At 46.7% G+C, this 19,393-nt stretch overlaps 1 protein-coding gene across 5 annotated transcripts in view; it reads right to left on the bottom strand.

Moving 5' to 3' along the window:
* The window catches only part of EPHX1 (epoxide hydrolase 1), a 272,143-nt gene that overhangs the window by 42,259 nt on the left and 210,491 nt on the right, over window positions 1-19,393 (bottom strand). For all 5 annotated transcript variants that reach the window (XM_085610400.1, XM_085610398.1, XM_085610402.1 and 2 more), the window contains 3 exons: window positions 19,079-19,259; window positions 17,387-17,614; window positions 16,311-16,440 (listed from right to left, as the gene is read on the bottom strand). In XM_085610400.1, coding sequence (XP_085466526.1) covers window positions 16,311-16,440; window positions 17,387-17,614; window positions 19,079-19,259 — 539 coding nt within the window. The remainder of the gene's footprint in view (window positions 1-16,310; window positions 16,441-17,386; window positions 17,615-19,078; window positions 19,260-19,393) is intronic.

Genomic DNA, 19,393 nt, shown 5'->3' with positions numbered 1-19,393 from the left:
CACCAAGATGACTTGGGCCCGGTCGTGCCTGATCTTCTTCAGCACTCTGGGCAGAAGTGGTATAGGCGGAAAGGCGTACAACAGACCACAACTCCACTCGCGGCGAAAAGCGTCGCCGAGCGTGTGCCGCCTTGGAATTTCCAACGCGCAGAACTGCTGACATTGCGCGTTCTCGTCGGTGGCGAATAGATCTAACCAAGGCTCTCCCCACTGCTGAAAGAGACCTTGCGCGACTTCTGAGTTCAGACGCCATTCGTGATCCATCATGCACCGGCGGCTGAGTTCGTCTGCTCTGGTGTTCAGAGAGCCCGCCAGATGTTGAACCACTAGGGTGACGCCCTGGTGTTCCAGCCACGTCCAGAGGCGCAGAGCCTCCTGACAAAGGGTCCACGACCCCACCCCGCCCTGTTTGTTGCAATACCACATGGCGGTGGTGTTGTCCGTGAACACCTGCACGACACTTCCCCTGACAGAGGGAAGGAAGGCTTTCAGTGCAAGTCGGATCGCTCTCAGCTCCAACAAGTTGATGTGGAGGCGAGACTCCGCCGGAGACCAGAGGCCTCTGATCTCCGCCTCTCCCATATGGCCACCCCAGCCCAGGAGGGACGCATCTGTCACTACGACATGCTCCGGTAGGGGTAGGGAGAGGATCTTGCCCGTGACCCAATTGCGGTCCGTGAGCCACCACTGCAACTGCTGTGCAGTGCCCTCCGAGATCAAGACATGGTCGGACAGGTTGCCGTGATGCTGGGCCCACTGAAACTTCAGGTCCCACTGCAGAGCCCGCATGCGCCGCCTGGCGTGATGCACTAGTAGGATGCAGGAGGCCATCAGCCCCAGAAGCCGCAACACTAGCCTGACCGAAACCCAGGATAGAGGCCGAAAGATGGGAATCAGGGCCTGTATATCCTGGACCCGCTGTTCCGGTGGATAAACCCGGAACTGCGCCGAATCGAGAACCGCTCCGATGAAGAGGAGCTTCTGAGAGGGGCTCAGGTGTGACTTCGGCACGTTGATGGAAAACCCTAGCAAATGCAGGAGATCCGCCGTAGTCTGGAGGTGGGAGACGACTGCCCGGGGCGAGCCCGCCTTCAACAACCAGTCGTCGAGATAGGAGAGGACTGGAACCCCTGATCTGCGCAGATGAGCTGCGACCACCGCCATCACTTTCGTGAACACCCGAAGGGCACTGGTGAGGCCGAAGGGGAGCACGGTGAACTGAAAGTGCTCCTGACCCACCGTGAACCGCAGGTAACGCCGGTGGGCCGGCAGGACGGGGATGTGGAAATATGCGTCCTGCAAGTCCAACGCTACCATCCAGTCTCCAGGGTCGAGGGCAGCTAGAACCTGAGCCAAAGTTAACATTTTGAACCGTTCCTTCCGGAGGAAGGCATTGACGTTCCTGAGGTCCAAGATAAGGCGTAGACCCCCTTGCCCTTCTTGGGAACCAGAAAGTAGTGGGAATAACAAACACGACCTACTTCTGGGCTCGGAACGCGCTCGACGGCCTCTTTGGCCAAGAGTGCCGAATCTTCCTCTCGTAGAAGATTCAAATGATCCTCCGAGATACGGTGGTGCTGCGGTGGCATGGCTGGAGGGATCGTCTCGAAGGGGAGGGAGTAGCCCCTTCGGACGATTTGCAGCACCCACCTGTCCGAAGTGATGGTACGCCAGTGGAGCAGGTGATGGCGAACTCTGCCTCCCACTGGCGAGGAATGGGCCTGAAAGCTCGGACTAGGAAGGCTTTGAGGCGGATGCTGCCGGGGTGGATGTGGACTGACCGCGTTGTCCTCCAGACCCGCCTCTGCGGAAACCACGTCCGCGACCGCGTGCAGGCTGATTATGCGGCTGGTGGCTAGGCGGACGTGAGGAGGTGCCCCTTCCTTGGCCACGAAAGGAGCGAAAAGCGGAAGGCTGTGGCCGTGGGGCAGAGAGGCCAAGGACTTGGCCGTAGCCCGGGAGTCCTTAAAGCGAGCCAGCGCACTGTCCGCTTTCTCATCAAAAAGGCGAGTGCCATCGAAAGGCATGTCCATGAGAGTGCTCTGGACATCCCCGGAAAATGACGTGGACCGCAGCCAGGCGTGACGTCTAAGCGCCACCGTGGTAGAAATCGCCCTACCCAGCGAGTCCGTAGTGTCAAGTCCACATCGGATTGCATGACGTGCCGCATCTCTCCCATCGGCCAAAGCTTGGGAGAGTCGTGTCCGGGCCTCCTCCGGGCACAGGGGTAGCACGTCCTCCACCGTATCCCACAGAGAGTGGGAAAAACGGTCCAAGAGACAGGCAGTGTTTAAAGACCGCAAGCCCAAACTGAGCGATGAGAACAGCTTCTTACCGAACTGTTCCAGTCTCTTGGAATCCCGGTCCGGAGGAGCGGTCGGGAAGGAGGATTGGGAGGTAGATGCCTGGATAACCAGACTCTCGGGGGTGGGGTGTTGGGACAGAAAACTGGGGTCGCCCGGAGCAGGGCGGTGGCGCCTGGCAACGTTCCTATCCACAGGAGGGACTGTGGAGGGCTTGGACCAGGTGCCCTGCAGAACGTCAATGAGGGCCTCATTGAATGGCAGCAGAGGCTCAGTGGAGCTTGCTGCAGACTGAAGCACCTCGGTGAGGATGTTCGTCCTCACAGCCACGGCAGGCAGCTCGAGCCCAAGGGCTTCCGCCGCCTTGCGCAGCACCACAGAAAAAGCTGCACCCTCCTCCGAAGCCACAGTCGGAGGAGAGATGAATCCTGTGTCCGGTGAGGTATCCAGACCACTGGCCTCCCCCAGTTCATCTGCCCAGTCCTGAGAAAGTTGACCCCTCCCAGTCTCTCCCGTCATCCGATTCCTGGTAAACAGGAGGAATGATCGGAGCCGGACGATAGACAAATCGTGTCCCCAGCGGCGCTGGACGCCGCACCGGCGCCGGGTCCGGACCGGGGCTAAACCAGGGAACGACATCGACCGGAGTCGGCGTCAGAGATGGCACCGGTGTCGACGCCGGCGGAGGAGGTGTGACGAGGTCGACCGGCGTCGACGGGGGTCGACGGGGGCCCAGGCCTGGGCCCCTCGGGGTCCTGCGGCGTCGGGGCCGGAGCCGCCGGTGCGCAAGGATGCCCAGTCGAGTCCGCGGGGCCCGAAGGCGCGCCAGCGGGCGTCGACGGCGGAGCCAGGCTCCTCATGGCCGAGAGGAAGGCACTGACCTCCGCTGGCGTCGCGTCAGTCCCAGGGACCGGCGGGTATGGGGACTTGCGCGGCGCCTGCGGCTCCGATGGAGCCGCGGGGGTGGAACCACCCGTGCCCTCGGCCGAGTCGTGCGACCGGCGAGGGGAGTCCGAAGAGCGATGTCGCCTCTTGGACTTCTTGGATTGCTTGGACGATCGATGGTGTCGACTGCGGCTCCGCGACCGATCCTTGGACCTCCTCCTGGACCGGGATCGAGAGGGACACGGAGCCGAGGGGCGGAGCTCGAGAAGCTTGCGGGACCGCTCCCGCCTAGCTTTCGAGGTCAGGGCCTTGCAGTTGGAACACGACTCCGCGTCGTGGTCGAGGCCCAAACAGTAGAGGCACCGGCGGTGGTGATCGGTCACCGACATCAGTTGATGACAATCGTCGCAAGCCTTGAAACCAGGCATCCTACCAGCACCAGATGTCGAGACAGTGACAAAAAGAGTCAAAAATATTTAGTCAAAAAAGACTAAAAGGGGTAGCTCTCCCGGATCGGCGCTTACTGGTGCGGAAAAAAGAAGAACTGACGTCAGTGCGTGAGGGCGGCGTCTAAGTACTCCGACGACGTCATTCCGGCGCACGACGCCAACGACGGACGCGGAGCCGCAGACGACGCCTAGCGACGCGCAAGGGGTATTGCTACAAAAAATCTTCCGGATCAAGTCTGACGCCTGGGGATATTCTAAGGTGAGGAATCTAACTAACGTGTTTCTTTCAGATAAAACAATTTACAAACTCTGTGACTTAGTAAACTTTTACAGGAGCAGAGTAAAGCAGCTCGATTCCACTGCAGGTAAGGTTAATTCGTCAAGACTAAAAAGAGAATTCTCAGAAATACAAGAGGTTTAAAGGCATACAATGAAGGAAGAGATTTCCTGTTCACTTTCAAAGACAGCGTAGGATCCGCATTAGTATTTGCCTGTGACAAATCAAATTCTGACACTGTAAATATTGCCAGTGCAGCAAACATTGTTAGAAGGGACATGATGCTAAAATCTGAAAACTTGAACGTTTGGGATGACTTTAGAAACTGATCAGTTACAGAATCGCTCCTTGCCCTTGTTAAAATTATACTTGATGGACCCAACCTAAGAGATCAGTGTTTCTGCGAAACAGCTGTTATCAATAGAGCATTGTCTATTTCCGAATTACTGATGTTTAACAGTGTAAAGAATTCAAGAACAGACTCTACATCAGCTCCTAGACATAACAGCAAAAGAGAAGCTCCTCTCTCTATATACATTGCTCTTTCTATCCACGGTCAAACGAGAAATCGAGAACTGATAGACATGTTACATAAACTAGGTATCTTTATTTCATATGATAGGGTTTTGCAAATATCAGCTGATGTAGGAAATAGCACTTGTGCACTGTATGCGAGTGAACAAGTTGTGTGTGCACCAAAACTGAAGTTGCAAGTACTCACCAGTGGAAATATTGATAAGATCGATCACAACCCAAGTTCAATGACAGATAAAGACTCCATCCATGCAAAAGCAATAACTATGACAACACCCAAAACAAGAACTAGAAGAAATAGATTGTGGTACTGTGGTGATTAATCCCAATACGGCAAAGCCAAAACAGATTTCAAATCTTCCAGTACCGTACACAAATATCCAACCAGCTTCTATGAACAATCAAGATTATCAGATTCCATTACTATCTGTATTAGTTGATCGCCAAAGTAATCTAATTGATGCTGCTAACAACTATGAATATAAATGGCTTGAAAGAGAGATGCGCAATGTTGAGAGTGGAAATATTTCTTCTGATGAAAGCATATCTTGGGCCGCATATCACGCATCACTACTACCACCTATCAGTAGACCACTGTCGACTACTGTTTTGTTGCTGCTGTTTACAGAAAGTGCTCAATCTAAATCCATGGTCTTGCACTGCATGAAGGTCATTAAAGAGTCTGTTCATTATCTCAATCCAGGGAAAACACCTATTAATTCAATGGACCAACCTCTCTTCGCCCGAGCAAAACAAATTCAATGGGATGTACCACATCTATATGGTGAAGATAAAGGGGGGACTTCATATGGAAATTGAACAGTGGATAGACCAGTATGTTAGTGCAAGCCGACATCACTACCATAGGAAAAGCTGATGCTATATTGAAGGTTTCCCACCCAACCTGTACACGTCATGCTTATGAAATTACTGTTACTGTGCGGTACATATTACAGAGGAAGGCTTATCACAGTTATCTTGAATCTAGACAGTCCCATGAAGAAATAAGTGAGTTTTCTAACTGGATTAAGTGGAAATCGAACAAGCACCCATACTTCCAATTTTGGGCAATTTAATTTGTTCGTTCAATTAGAGATGGTAACTTTGATTTGTATGTAAAAGTATGTGATCAGAGGATTCCATGTATGTTTTCTACACAACACAGTCATTCTCAATGGCTGGCTGTCCACATTCACGACGTGACGACACTAGCAGTACGCCACCCACACATTCACTCAGAGTTTTGTAAAAGAAACGTAGTGGTCAATAAAAGCAACCATGCATTCTCATAAATTCCTCTAGATCAAATTCATGAGCAGGAAAATACTATTATCAAGGGAGACTGAAGTTCTGTAGGTCTGACGAAAAATCCAGGAGTTCTCAGAAGATGGACGATACCTGGGCCAGAGATTTCCAGAATTGAAAATGAATTTGAACAATCACTCATGAATGCCAAAAAAAGACAGCCTTTACCACCATCAACAAACACCTAGTATACAAAAAACTTTTGCAAAAAATTTCAAATCTGGAGGAAAGTGGTGATCTATTCAATCTGGACAGCAAACAAGTTATGCTTGCTCCAGTCGGTAAAAACAGCACGTGAAATAGGTATATCACAATATAACGCCTATTTTCGTGAGGTGTTGCAAAAGTGTTGAAAGCCCATAACAGCTACAATTCCGAGGAACAAACTTTCAATTAATCAGCACCAGCCTGTGTAAAACTTCTGAGTTCAAAGACAAACTATCTTTGTTAAAAAGTAATTGCAATCTGTTTGTTAGATTATATATTGTGTGTAAGGCAAGAAATTGGAATTTGGAAGAATTTTTCAAGCATCAGAATCAGTCTTTTCTGCCATCTATATCTGTGAATGGAAAACTCAGACTAGGACAGAAGTCACAGCTATTGGACGAAATTGCCGAAAGTACCACCATTCACAACACTGCTCCAGACGTGGATGTAAATTAGATAATGCAGCTATAGTGGATAGATTAGATAGTGCAGCTTTAGTAAATATGCTACCTCCCAAGTCTTGTAAAACATTTGATTACTCTTCGACAGTTTTTATACCCTATATAGAAACTCAAGCAAGGAACATGAAACGATTGGATCTTGTACGGGATATAACTGGAAGCATCAAGCAAAGTGTTAGATTCAAATCACTTTACTAAACCCTCAAGTCTTTTTTCTCTAACAGTACTGTACCCCAAAATTGTTTTGTTTTCATCCTGTCTAAGGAAACTGTGCCATATTTGTTTGGTTTACCGAGTAGCTGAGTGCAACTTATTAACATCAAAGGGAAGCTAGTAATGGTCACCTGTCAGGATAAAGTTGCAAGCTTCACAAAAACTACGAATTTTTAAGTATCGCCTTGCAAAAATAAGGAAGAGGACACGAGGTATGCTTCATCGTTTCCATGCACCAACTGAAAGTCATTCCAAAATAATGATTCATACAGTAGATACCGATGTAGTCGTTCTTGTAATTGCTAATTTTAAAAACATTGAATGTCAAGAATTATGGTTAGCATTTGGCACAGGAAAAAATGTTCCGCTACGTACCAGCTCACAGTATTGCAGTAAGCATAGGTGTTGATATATATGAATCTCTGCCCTTTTTTCCATGTGGATACCGGTTTAGGAATAAAGCTGCTTATGACACCTGGATGGCACTATCTTCTACTACTCCTGCATTTAAATGTTTGTCCGATCGACCAAGTTCTGTTGAACAGGCTCACTTCGGAAATGTTGAGAGATTAATTATACTAATTTATAGCCGCACTTGTCCACCGCATGAAAAAAATGGATCTCGCCAATTCATGGAAAACGTCCCAACTGCACAAGACGCTCTTCTGCAACATGTTAAACAATCTGCGTACCAAGGGGGCCATGTTTGGGGTCAGACTTTAGTGCCAATGCAAGAATTGCCAAATTTAAATGATTGGGGTAGGAATCAGTTTGATGGAGTAATGGTACCACATTGGACAACCATTCCGGAGGCATCTAAGGCATGCAAAGAACTTATTTGTTGTGGGTGCAAAACGTTGTGCCAAAATTGATGCAAATATTCAAAGGTGAGTTTCCTGTTCATCGTCCTTTTCTTTTGCAGTGGAAACTTATCAAGATTGAGACAGTATACAAACTCAAATCATCATTGTTTCATATTATAGAAATGTTATCAGGGTAATATAGTCTTGTATTGTATTGTTTAATTACAATAGAAAACCTATCCACATATTTATAGTTTGCGTTGTAAGGATACAAATGACGCAATTTATAAGTTTACTTTTGCTACAGTGTGTTACTTATTCCTGGCGTCCTTATTGCTTGCTGTTCTGGTTTTATATTTATAACGTCACAGTCTATAGCCAACGTGGGCATGCACGGACATGAACACATGAACTTTTGTGTCATTTGACACAAATCAGCAGTTTTAAAATTATTTTGGGATATTTGTCGGCCATCTTGGAATTCAATTAGACTTTATGATGTCTTAGGCAAGATGCTCTTTGGATCTTGCGCTTATATGATTACTGTTACAAAGACAAATGTCTGTAACAACTTTCAGCTTTCTATCACAAAGTGAAGTTCTTAAGACTTTACATCTTTTGGTCATCCATGGACAACAGTTTTTTTCACCTTGGAATTTTTGGTGTTGCGTGGGATCAGGCTGTTGCGTTTCTGTAGCCTCTCCTTTCCTCTCCCTGGAGCCAACGCGCCGAATTTGAGGTGCAGCTTATCTTGTAAGATCTGATCTTTGTTGTGTAGCTTCAGTCTTTTAGACTTTGTTGGGTATCTTCTCTGTTTTTATTTCTGGGGCTCTCTCTCTTTATTCTGGTATTTCTAAGATGAAGATTTCCATATTGGGATCCCTTATACCATTTCATTATGCTACCTGACTGCAATGAGGCTTTGGCGCTGGGTGCCCTTTGTGTTTTGTTTTCTTTTGTTGAGCTGCTTCTTGTGGCCTCTTTTTACCTCCTAAAGAGTATGGATTCTGGCATGGACTTTGGAGCGGTGTCCTTGTTTCTATTTTTGTTGAGAAGTAATCTTGATCTACGGTGAAGTCACGGTTTGCTGTAGTGATGACTTTTCTGGTCATTGATTATTAATTACGGATTGGGGATTTGGTATTCCATATACATATTTATTGGGACGAGGGACAGAGGGGCAATGCCCAGATTACTTGCCTTGATCTTCATTGCTCTAAATTCTACCCTTTCTCGCCCCAGGCATTACTATTTGACTGATGTGGAATGACAGTCTTTTTATATGGAAATACAAACAGAATGACCCCCTGCCCCCCCAACACGGTTATAGTTAAACATTTGTTGCTATACTTTTGCTGTGCATTTATTTTAGATTAGCACTTTTAAAAGGGAAAATGATTTTGTAAGACATGCCAGATTTCCTCAATCCTTTAACATACAAGATTACATACAGTGAACATTACATACAATAAGGATTATGCTACTTACCCTATAAGCATCTATTTGTTGCATGTAGTACTGTAGATTCACATGCTTTATATGCTTCCCCCATGTAGTGTTGGATTTGGAGTTGTGCAAGTTGTTTTTCTTCGAAGAAGATTTTTGAGTCACAAGATCGAGTGACACCTCCTCTTGGTGATACTGCGTATGGGCATCAACTCCTTTGTTAGATTGTTTTTCCGCAGGCGGTTGAGAATGGAATGGAAGAAGAGTGTAAGAATGAGGATGCCCATGCTAAATACAAATGTATCACTTAAGTATTAAATGTAACTACAAATGCCACAGGTGTCTGGGGAGGAGGAAGGGCGTAGGTGAATCTACAGCACTACATGCCATGATCAGATTTTACAGGGTAAGTAACATAATCCGTATGATGGCATGTGTGGCTGTAGATACACATGCTCTGCATAGACTGTAAAGCAGTCCCTCCTAAATAATGGTGGCTAGCCTGTGGGAGTTGCAGTAGTTTAAAAAAGACTATGTAGCTCTGCCTGACCTACATTGGCTTGTTGGCTTTCGAAAACATCCAAACAGTGTTTAGAAAAAGTGTGTGGGGTAGACCATGTAGCTGCCTCACAAATATCACCTATGGGAATGTGCTCTGGGAGTAACAGGTAAAGGCCTTTTGGCTTTCAATGTAGCACGTTTGAATACACTTAAATATCCATCTGGCTATGCCGGATTTGGATATGGGATTGCCTTTATGAGGTTGAGAAAAGGCTACAAAAAATTGCTTTGCTTTCCTGAAAGCTTTAGTTCTACCTATGTAGAACATCAGCACTCTTAACATCTAGATGAAGAGCTCTTTTCGCTACAGAATCAGGGTTAGGAAAAAAAATGGGAGCTCAATAGACTGATTGAGGTGAAATTAAGAGACCACTTTAGGTAGAAAAGGTACGATTCGCACGAAGAACCAGTTTGTCGTTATGCATTTGAAAGAATGATTTTTGTAAGGATAAAGCCTGGAGCTCACTAACACACTTAAGTGAGGTAATGGCAGCCAAGAATGCCACTTTGCATTAAAGAAATTGTAGGGGGCATGAGTGAAGAGGCTCGGACGGGGGACCCATGAACAACAGGGTTAGAACAATGTTAAGGTTCCAAGTGTGTGCTGGAGAAACACTTGGAGGAAGGATTCTTTTTAGACCTTCCATAAAAGCTTTAAGGACTGGCATTTTGAACAAAGAGCGATGCTGTCTATTTTGGAGATTGGCAGCTATGGGAGCCAGGTACAATCAAATGGCAGTATAGGCTAAATTAGCCGTTTGCAGATGGAGCAGGTAACAGATAATGTCTTGCACCACAGCTTTAGAAGGATCAATTTGCTTAGAGTGACAGTAGTAAACAAAGCGTTTCCATTTTGCAGCATAGCATGCTCTAGTAGTTGGCTTGTGCGTTTGCTTGTGAATGTCCATGCATTCTTGTGGTGAGTTAAGATAGCCAAACTCTAAGACCTCAGGAGCCAGCCTGCTAGATTGAGAGTTTTCGGGTCCGGGTGTCTAATGGGTCCTTGATTTTGAGTGAGAAGGTCCGGCCTGCTGAGGAGCTTCTTGTGTGGAACTACTGAAAGGTCTAGTAAAGTTGTGAACTCGTGTTGACCCTCCCTAGTGAGAGTTACCAGGATTATGGTGAGAGATGATTGTCTGAGTCCCCGAACCAGCAATGGAATGAGAGGAAGAGGTGGAAAAGTGTAGGCAAATATCCCGGACCAACTCATCCATAATGCGCTGCCCTTGGATAGTGGGTGTGGGTACCTGGAGGCGAAGTTTGGGCATTTTGTGTTTTCGGCTGTGGTGAAATCTATTTGCGGAAACCCCCACTTTTGAAAGTAGGGAAGGAGGGCTTGGGGGTGGAGTTCCTACTCACGGGTCTGTTGCGGCATCCTGCTGAGCAGGTCTGCAAAATTGTATTAGACTCCCTGCAGATATTCCACCAAGAGATGAATGTGGCAGTGAAGAGCCCAGCTCCATATTGTCTGAGACAGTTGTGAGAGTGGAGAAGACCGTGTCCCATCTGTTTTTGTAAATAATACACGGCTCTCATATTATCTGTCCGGACTAGGACAATCTTGGGAGATAAGTGAGGACAGAACGCTTTCAGGGCTAGGAAAATCACCTGAAGCTCCAAGTGGTTGATGTGTAGGGATTGATGTTTGGCATCCCACAGACCTTGTACTGGGAGGTCCTGTAGATGAACACCCCAACCCGTCTCCAATTCGTCTGTGGTGAGAGTGAGGAGAGGAACAGAGTCCAGAAAAGTTTGCCACTGTAGTAGGTTGGTGGTGTTCCACCAATGCAGAGAACGGTGAGTATGGCGGTCTATATCAACACTAGATCCTCACGGTGACCCTGTGATGGCGACCACTGGTGAGCTAGACACTGCTGTAGTGGGCACATATGCAACCTTGAGTGGGGGACTACCACAATACAAGAGGCCATCCTCCCCAACAGACGAATCATGGTCCGAGCTGTGAGAGACGAGTTGGGTTGGAAATGTGGGGAAGTTATTTGAAAATTCTGAACTCAAGCTGTATTGGGATATGCTCATCCTCACTGCGTGTTAAGGATTGCTCCTATGTATAGTTGAATTTGGAGAGGTTGAAGGTGAGACATGGAAACATTTTCTGTAAAACCCCCAGCTGTGAAGTAGACCCATTGTCAACGGAGTCTACTGTTTGCACTGAAAGTAGTTACTGGCTTTGATGAGCCCATCTTCCAGGTACGGAAATACGTGAACGTTTTGTCTTCTTAGATGTGCTGCCACTACTACCAAACATTTTGTGAACACTCGAGGTACCGTAGTCACCCAGAAAGGTAGAACTTTGAATTGGAAGTGTTTTCCTGCTATGAAAAACCCGAAGTATTTGCAGTGAGCAGAATGTATGGGTATACGAAAGTAAGCGTCCTTTAGGTCTAGTGTTTCCATAAAGTCGCCCTGTTGTAGAAGTAGAATTACATCCTGTAGAGTAACCATATGAACATGTTCTGATAGGATGTAGTGGTTAACAAGCCTGAGGTATAAGATTGGTCTTAGCGGCCCATCCTTTTTTGGAATCAGAAAGTGTAGAGAATATACTTCTGTGCCTTGTTGTTGATGAGGGACTGGTTCTATGGCCCCTTCGAGAAGAAGGGCTTTGCGCTCTTGTTTGAATAGTGTTAGGTGATCCTGTGAAAACCTGCGAGTGTGAGGTGGGATGTTGGGGATGTGTGGTAATGAGCTGCAGACAATGGGCATGTTGGATAATAACCAGTACCCACTGGTCTGCAGTGATGGACACCCAGACTGGGTGAAAAAATGGTAGTCCGACAGGTGTTGTGTGGTTGGGAGGGGGAAGAGAATTGGTTAGTCACTTTTTTGCAGTGGATGTTGCTCCAAGTGCGGAGGTACCCCTGCCCCTTCCTTTACTGTTACCACATATGAAGGAGCCCTTGAAATAGCCTTTAATATAGGTGGATTGGCCCTGCTTTTGTGGAGAATTGGGGGCATCTGTGGTGATGGATGTATATCCGCTCCTGTAGCCGGAGTGACAAAAGGGGCCTCTAGGTGTAGTAGTTTGTAAGGCCCCCATAGCTTTAGCAGTGTCCGTGTCCTTTTTCATTCTATCTAAGGTGGTGTCTACCTGTAGGCCAAAAAGATGGTCTTTGTCAAAGGGCATATTGAGAGCTGCCTGTTGGACTTCTGGCTTGAAGCCAGACACCGGAGCAAAGCGTGCCTCCTAAGGAGCACTCTGGTGTAAGATACCTCTGAACCCCATGATAAGAAGCTGCTCTAGCCATGACCTGTTGGAAAGAACTAGCATCTACAGGCGGGGAGGGGAGGCTGGATAAATATCTGGATCATTAGGTGTCATGGGATCTGTATCATATGTATCCCGGGGGTCAGGATCCCCTAGTGGCTCTCCCAATCCCCCAGTGTTTGATCTTCGTGACCCTGGAGGTGTAGCATTGAGAGGGTCGAGTTGTGGAGATGTAGGAGAAGGGGATGGTGGAGGTTTTGATGATGGTGGAGGAGGTGGTGGCGGCAGCAGCAGAGGAGGAGGAGGAGTAGGACTGGTAGCTTTGTTCTTTTTTGGGGGAGAACAGGAGCGTCCAATGCATCCTCAAAGGCTAAATGCCTCTTTGGCGGAGGAGAGGCCATTATTTGCCAGGAGCCTTCCTGAATTTGGATCTTGTGTTGTCGAATGTAAATTTTTTCAAGAACAGGCTCAACAGGAAACATGGAAACAAGAGAAATGCTTTGAGATTTTGGTCTCTGACTGTTTCGGAACGGATGAATGTTTCTTGCTTGGTAGCGAGGTAGATGTGTTCCATTGCCAAGTATGTCTCGAAGGCTGGGTTGCGACGAAGCATGCACTCGATTTGAGGAGGTCAATACCGAGGGCTTAGCCGTGGTGGAAATTTTCCATGCCGGCCCGAGGGTGGGGCATACAAAGTGTTTTTTTGAATCCGACCATGGCCAGATAGCAGTGGTGAACCGGCGACCTATAGTATTGGGAAGGGCAAGGGTTTTCAGGTGTGCTTGGGTTGTGGAGCAGGGTCTGGGTCGATAGTACTCGCGTGCTGTCCTGGTGGCAGGGTGTACTCTAATTCATCCTCCAAGTCAGAACCAGAGTTTTCTTCTAGAAAGAAAGTTCATTCTTCGTCTTCCGCAGCAGTCTCCCGAAAATGTCGGGAGTGTCATCTTCACTCCGATGAGACATCTGCAACCGGTGAGCCATTCAGTCCCGGAGATTCTTCTTGGAGCGGAAAGAGTTGTAGGCGTCACAGTCGGCCTCGCGGTGGTTGGGTGAGAGTCAGAGTTTGCACACCGAGTGCTGATCAGTGGGCAGATATTTGGAGCGATACTGCGAGCAAAACTGAAAAGGTGTCCTTTCCATCGGGAACACGTCTTCTACACGGACTGTGCACGTGAGATGGTAGGCCAGAGACGGGCGATGTCCGAAGGGCAATCGGTTGGTGCCCGAACTGACGAAGTTTTAAAGCAGTGCAGTAATGGAAAAGCACAATCGAGACCAACTATACCATCGAAAACAGGATAGGAAGAAAGACTCATCCTGAACGGAGTTGAACACTGAGGAGAGGTACACACGTCCGAACCGGACGGCGGAGACAAAACAATCTAATAAAGGAGTCGATGCCCATGCACAGTATCACGATGAGGAGGAGTCACTCAATCTTGTGACTCAAAAATCTTCGAAGAAAAACAACTTGCACAACTCCGAATCTTAACACTAGATGGTGGGAGTATGCAGGGCATGTCTATCTACAGTCACACATGCAAACATATAATAATCATGAATACTTGCTCTTCATAAATTTATCATTAAAAAAGTCCTTAATATGATTAGTATCAAGGAAATAACAATGCAAAACACACTTTCCATGTGGTCCCTGATGAGGGGAGTAGACTTTTTTCTTTTTTTGGAAAGGCCGGGTACCCTAGTATTCTTAAAACAGGTTTGCAATTGAATGCCAGCCAATATTATTACGCTTCCCATAATCCTAACGTACTAATACATTTCAATCGCCTCTGGTGGATAACATTCAAATTGAGGTTGTGCTCAGGGCAAGACATCATAACCTACTCAGGACAGTGCATTCAAGACCAGTTATGATTAATATGTACAATCCTTAATGTTTTTTGGCTAATTGTGGAGTCATTTATGTAGTTACTCATCTCAATTACCATCTTTTGTCATTGATCACTGTGGGAAGAAGGAAATAGCACTGCATCAATAGACAGTCTAATCTCAATGTAATGACTTTAAGTGTGAGACCCACCACCATGTGTCACGCGTGTTATCCCATGGTCTGGTCTCACCTGAACACTTGCTGTAACTGGGAATTGTTTTGCTGGAAGAAAATAGCACGCCAGTGAAAACAACGCCAAATTTACAATCAATCATTCAGTCATATTGCGATACTGTGGTACGCTTATGCAGGCCCATAGATTTCAACTGAGATATCTTCTACTTCATGGGACAGGCAGGAAGGTACTGCGGGTGCTTCTGTCGACTGGCATTAGGTCCTTCTCAGCAATGGGGTGGGAGCTGGGATCTTTGATTCCCACAGAACTCCTCTCGGATAGGTGTGTTTTTTTTATTTTATTAGTGCTGCAGGTCGCATCGCTGCCCCTTTAGTGGGTTCGCTGTCGAACTCCTGACTGAGGACGCCAGTGGTTATGCTGCTTCCATGAAGTTCCTGAGTCGGGAATACGGGCTCAGCGTGGCCCAGAACAGGCTCCTTAAAATTAGTGTGATTTCCTGTGACGTATTACGCGGATTTCGTAATCTTCCTATTCGTGTGGTGCTGGCTCACTGATTGGATATACCACTGACATGCTGGGAGATGTAGTTTCTGTTCCAATCAGGAGCTGATTACCTAAATCGTAATACCTCTCACGATAGATCAGCCTTCAGATTTTATGGCACACAGCTGGGTGGGTGGGCTACATTTTCAGCATCTCTTCTACTGTTCTTGTATCGGTGTGGGATTCACCTCCTAAGTAATGTCTGGGACAAGGGCAAGAAGCACTAGGAGTAAAGAAGATTACCAGTAAGTAATCTGGGCATTTATTTGCCTAGACATGAACTAAGAAGGATTTGCATGCCAAGGACCATAAGAAGAATGTTTCAGCAACTTAGGCAAAGCACATGGGCACTGAACCCAAACAAAGGGCCTCTTGCAAAGCATGCCAAGTTCGAGGAAGATCTGTAACACGAAACGGCAATACTGTTACACACGGATTTTGATTAATAATAAGGGAATTTAGTTTCATTGCTCCTACACCACCGAAGCAATTTATTGCGCCAACTAACTAGGCGCACTGCTAATCAAAAGCATTTACAAATAAGGTTTCCTTTCCGTGCATTCTGAAATTGGCACTGGTTAACCCACAAAGTTAGAATTTCTGAAAATTAGAAAAGTGTCTGCAGGTATAGTCTGCGTTCAAAAAAGGCATGTCACCGCTGACCGGTGTATCAGCAGCAGTGGTGGTGGTTGATTGTGCGCTCAAGACAGTCATATCCCAGAAGCCAGCAAAAGCGCGGCCCTTGCTTATGATGTGATGACCATCATGATGACGCGCCATTAAAAGCCAGCTGGTACAGATACAGAGGTCTGCTCCATACTCCAGGTGTTGATACCTTGAAGGGATCCATACAGGTGCAGGGCATGTGTTCGGATTCCACAGTTCAGTTTCAGGAGAAGACAAATAATGCAACACATGCACTGCGAAGACAAGCTTCTGCAAATGTCCAAGTGCTATAGGCAACAGTGGTCTTCAGGGCACAGTAACCTTGAACAGCACACCATTGGATCAAGCCATGCTGACTGAAGTAAAATGCTCATGGGAAAAAGAAATGTGTTCCTTACCTGGGGGCTATTTGGGAAAGGTTGGTGCAGATCAAGGATCCCCAGTCTCCGCCTTGAGCATAAAATTCACGAAATCCCAGCCTCATCATCATTTTGTAGAATATGCGGGCCACCGCCACGGAATCACATCCTGGAAAAAGAGGAAACAGTTGCACATTTACCAACAGACCGTGCTGGTGTGGAGAAGCAGACTGCCTTTCTCTGGTAATGATTTTTTATTACACTTTTTGGTACCCCGGCACAGGCTTGTTGTGGTCCATTCATTCGCTCTTTAACAATTTCTGAACTATGTTTATTGTGGCTAGACCAGTTGATTCTGCTGACTATGGAGTCACAAGTGCTATGACCATGAATCAAGAGAGACCATTGCTTCTTTTAGAGGCTTCGTCGGCGGGAGGGTGGTCTTTGCCTCCATGATGAGGTCACTCAGGTTGGCAAGGAGGACCACAGGGTCGTCAGATCTTATTGCAACTGGGTTCTCCAACACTTCTGCTCTCGGTGTTTGATGGCTTCTTTACAAATGGCTCATGTTTTCATGTACTTTGCCACAGAGGGAGTTGAGCAGTGCATGTGGCCACTGACTATTGTGGACGGGACACCGCATTATGTTTAGTGATATTATTTTCTTGAAAGAGAGGCATTCCCATATTTATGTATATTTTTATGAACATCACCGCAGAGACGTCGGTGTGTTAGATGTCAGTTGAAAAAACGTTACACAATAGGACTGTCAACTCCAATATGACTAGTCCTTTGACTTTGATTAACTCGTAAGTCTAATTGTTTAATGTATGGAAGTTTATATATTTCCTTCCTACTTAAGTTCATGTTGTCCAATACAAGGCTTTTTAGTTTGTTTTGCTTCTTACTCATGGATATGATTAGCAAATATATGAGAATACCAGCCACAAGCACTCACTTGTTCTTTCATTTTCATGGTTCAAAGAGATGAGTTTTACCAGCCATTTCTCAAATCTAATAAGGCAAGGCCAGCAGAGTTTAAATGATCGACAGAAATGTAAGGTACTCGTTCCTTCCTCCCACTGGTCAATCAGTGTAAGACCCGCCACCTTTACCTTTCTTGTGAGAGGCTTCCGAGAAGCCATAGCCAGGAATGGAGGGACAGATGACCTCAAAGATGTGCTCGTCGCTCAGACCATGGCTGGATGGATCCGTGAGGAGCGGGATAATTTTGTAAAACTCGTAGAATGAGCCTGGCCATCCATGGACCATCAGCAGCGGCTTCGCAGTGCGCCCCGCGGGTAAGTGAGGTGGCTTCACATGGATGAAATGGATATCAATGCCTGCGAAAATAGAAGAACAAGAAAAGAAAGATGCTTAAATCGAAAAGGAGTCATGATTACAGCAGACAAAAATATTCCTCCTAATGCTATGCACATTACTTCAATGAGGTCATCTTTACTCAGGCCTTAAATACTAAGGGGCCAGGAGACTTATGCTTTCGCCTGAGCATACTTTCCCCTTTCATTTTCTAGTCACGAAGGTCCATGGCAGTATGCCTGGAAAACAGCCCCAGGCACAAATTGCCAGGTGTACTACTGAGGACGTCAGATGACTTTTAAAAAGTTTACCATTTCCCCTGCATGGAGTTCTGTTCCCAGTGCAGGCGCAAACCCATGCCGGCATGGGGGAAAGCACATTAGGGGGAGGTGGGTAGGCTATGTGAAGCCACAGCCTGCCTTGTACTGTGCAGGCAGCACCTGACCTGACTTTCAAAAGGAGGGCAGAGATCACCTATAGGCAGGTACAGTCAGTGACAGCGCCCACCTGCAAAGGGATACTTGGAGGCGGTCCTTGGGACCCCATTTCAAGCCGTGCCTGTGGGGGCGCTCAATCAGTGTGCTCCCGATGGCCTTCTTGCATCGACAAGTGCATCTTTATTATAGCGCGAGCTCCAAAGCAAAGGATTTGCTCATTAGCATCGGGTCACACCCCCTTACGAATGAGGCAATGCCCGCTCTAGATCGAGTCGGCACACATTTAGCTCTGGCAAGATCTGTGTTACCTAAGGGGGCACACAAAATCTGCGTCCCCTTCTGTAATACCAAAGTGCCCCAGGGGTGCAAAAAGCAGGTGCACATCGCACTTCCTATAATGGACCCCTGATTTAGGTCCTGATGAGAACAACACTTCTGTTAATCTTCTCAGGACTACAGAGTGCTAAAAATTATACAGAGTAACACATTGACAGCACTTTAGACCTAGCAGTACGGACATCGCTGTGTGAGAAATTAATAAACAATTTTCTGCTCATCGGGAGTGCCCACTTCTGTTCTTTGCGTATGGCTCAGTGTTATAAATAACATTTGACTGTTACTCTGTCCATCTGCCCTTAAACTCCTTTCAAAATCTAGTGCCTTACACAAATAGTACGGATTGGTCAGAACACGGATGATTATTTTCTGGCTATTTCATTTTTAATATTTACTACTTTTCTAAAGCACCCACAGAGCCTTTTCAGCCCTTCACAGAGCCATGGGCCCACCTGCTTTCTGGTGGTCACTAAATCCCACCCAGAATGACCCTCACAGATGTGTGAAAGTCAGAGTTCTCGGTGAAGAACTCAGAGCTAGTGTCTGGCAAGAGTAAGACGCAGACTTCAGTCACTGGTTTCATGACAAATTATCTCTGAACAGAAGGGATTTTCCATATTTAGTGTGTACCAAGTGTTTTATCCAACTACTGTAGCCTCCAAGCAAAATGTTGGTGATTCTCTTTCAATGATAGTGTTCGTGTGCGAGTCATACCTTCTACTTTGGTTTTAAAATGTGGGTACTTGTTGAGAATGTCCACTTGTTTTTGCCAGCTGTACTGATTTCGCCAATATGACGCCACTTTTTGGAGGTAAGTCAAGTTAAACCCGTAGTGGAAGCGGATGTCCTCCAGCGGCGCGGTCCATCTGGTCTGGTCAATTCGAGCGAAGAGATCCTAGGTAAAAATACCAAAAAAAGTGATTTAAAGAAGAAATGGAAAGGTGAAATGTTATGGCTCAAGACCTTCCATCATTCAAAAACAGGTTCCGATAAAAAGGGAGTATATCTACAAACTGTATTTTTTATTTA

This window comes from Triturus cristatus, chromosome 6 (assembly GCF_964204655.1).
Source record: "Triturus cristatus chromosome 6, aTriCri1.1, whole genome shotgun sequence".
NCBI classification, from domain to species: Eukaryota; Metazoa; Chordata; class Amphibia; order Caudata; family Salamandridae; genus Triturus; species Triturus cristatus.
This window is presented reverse-complemented; position numbering and strand designations above follow the sequence as displayed.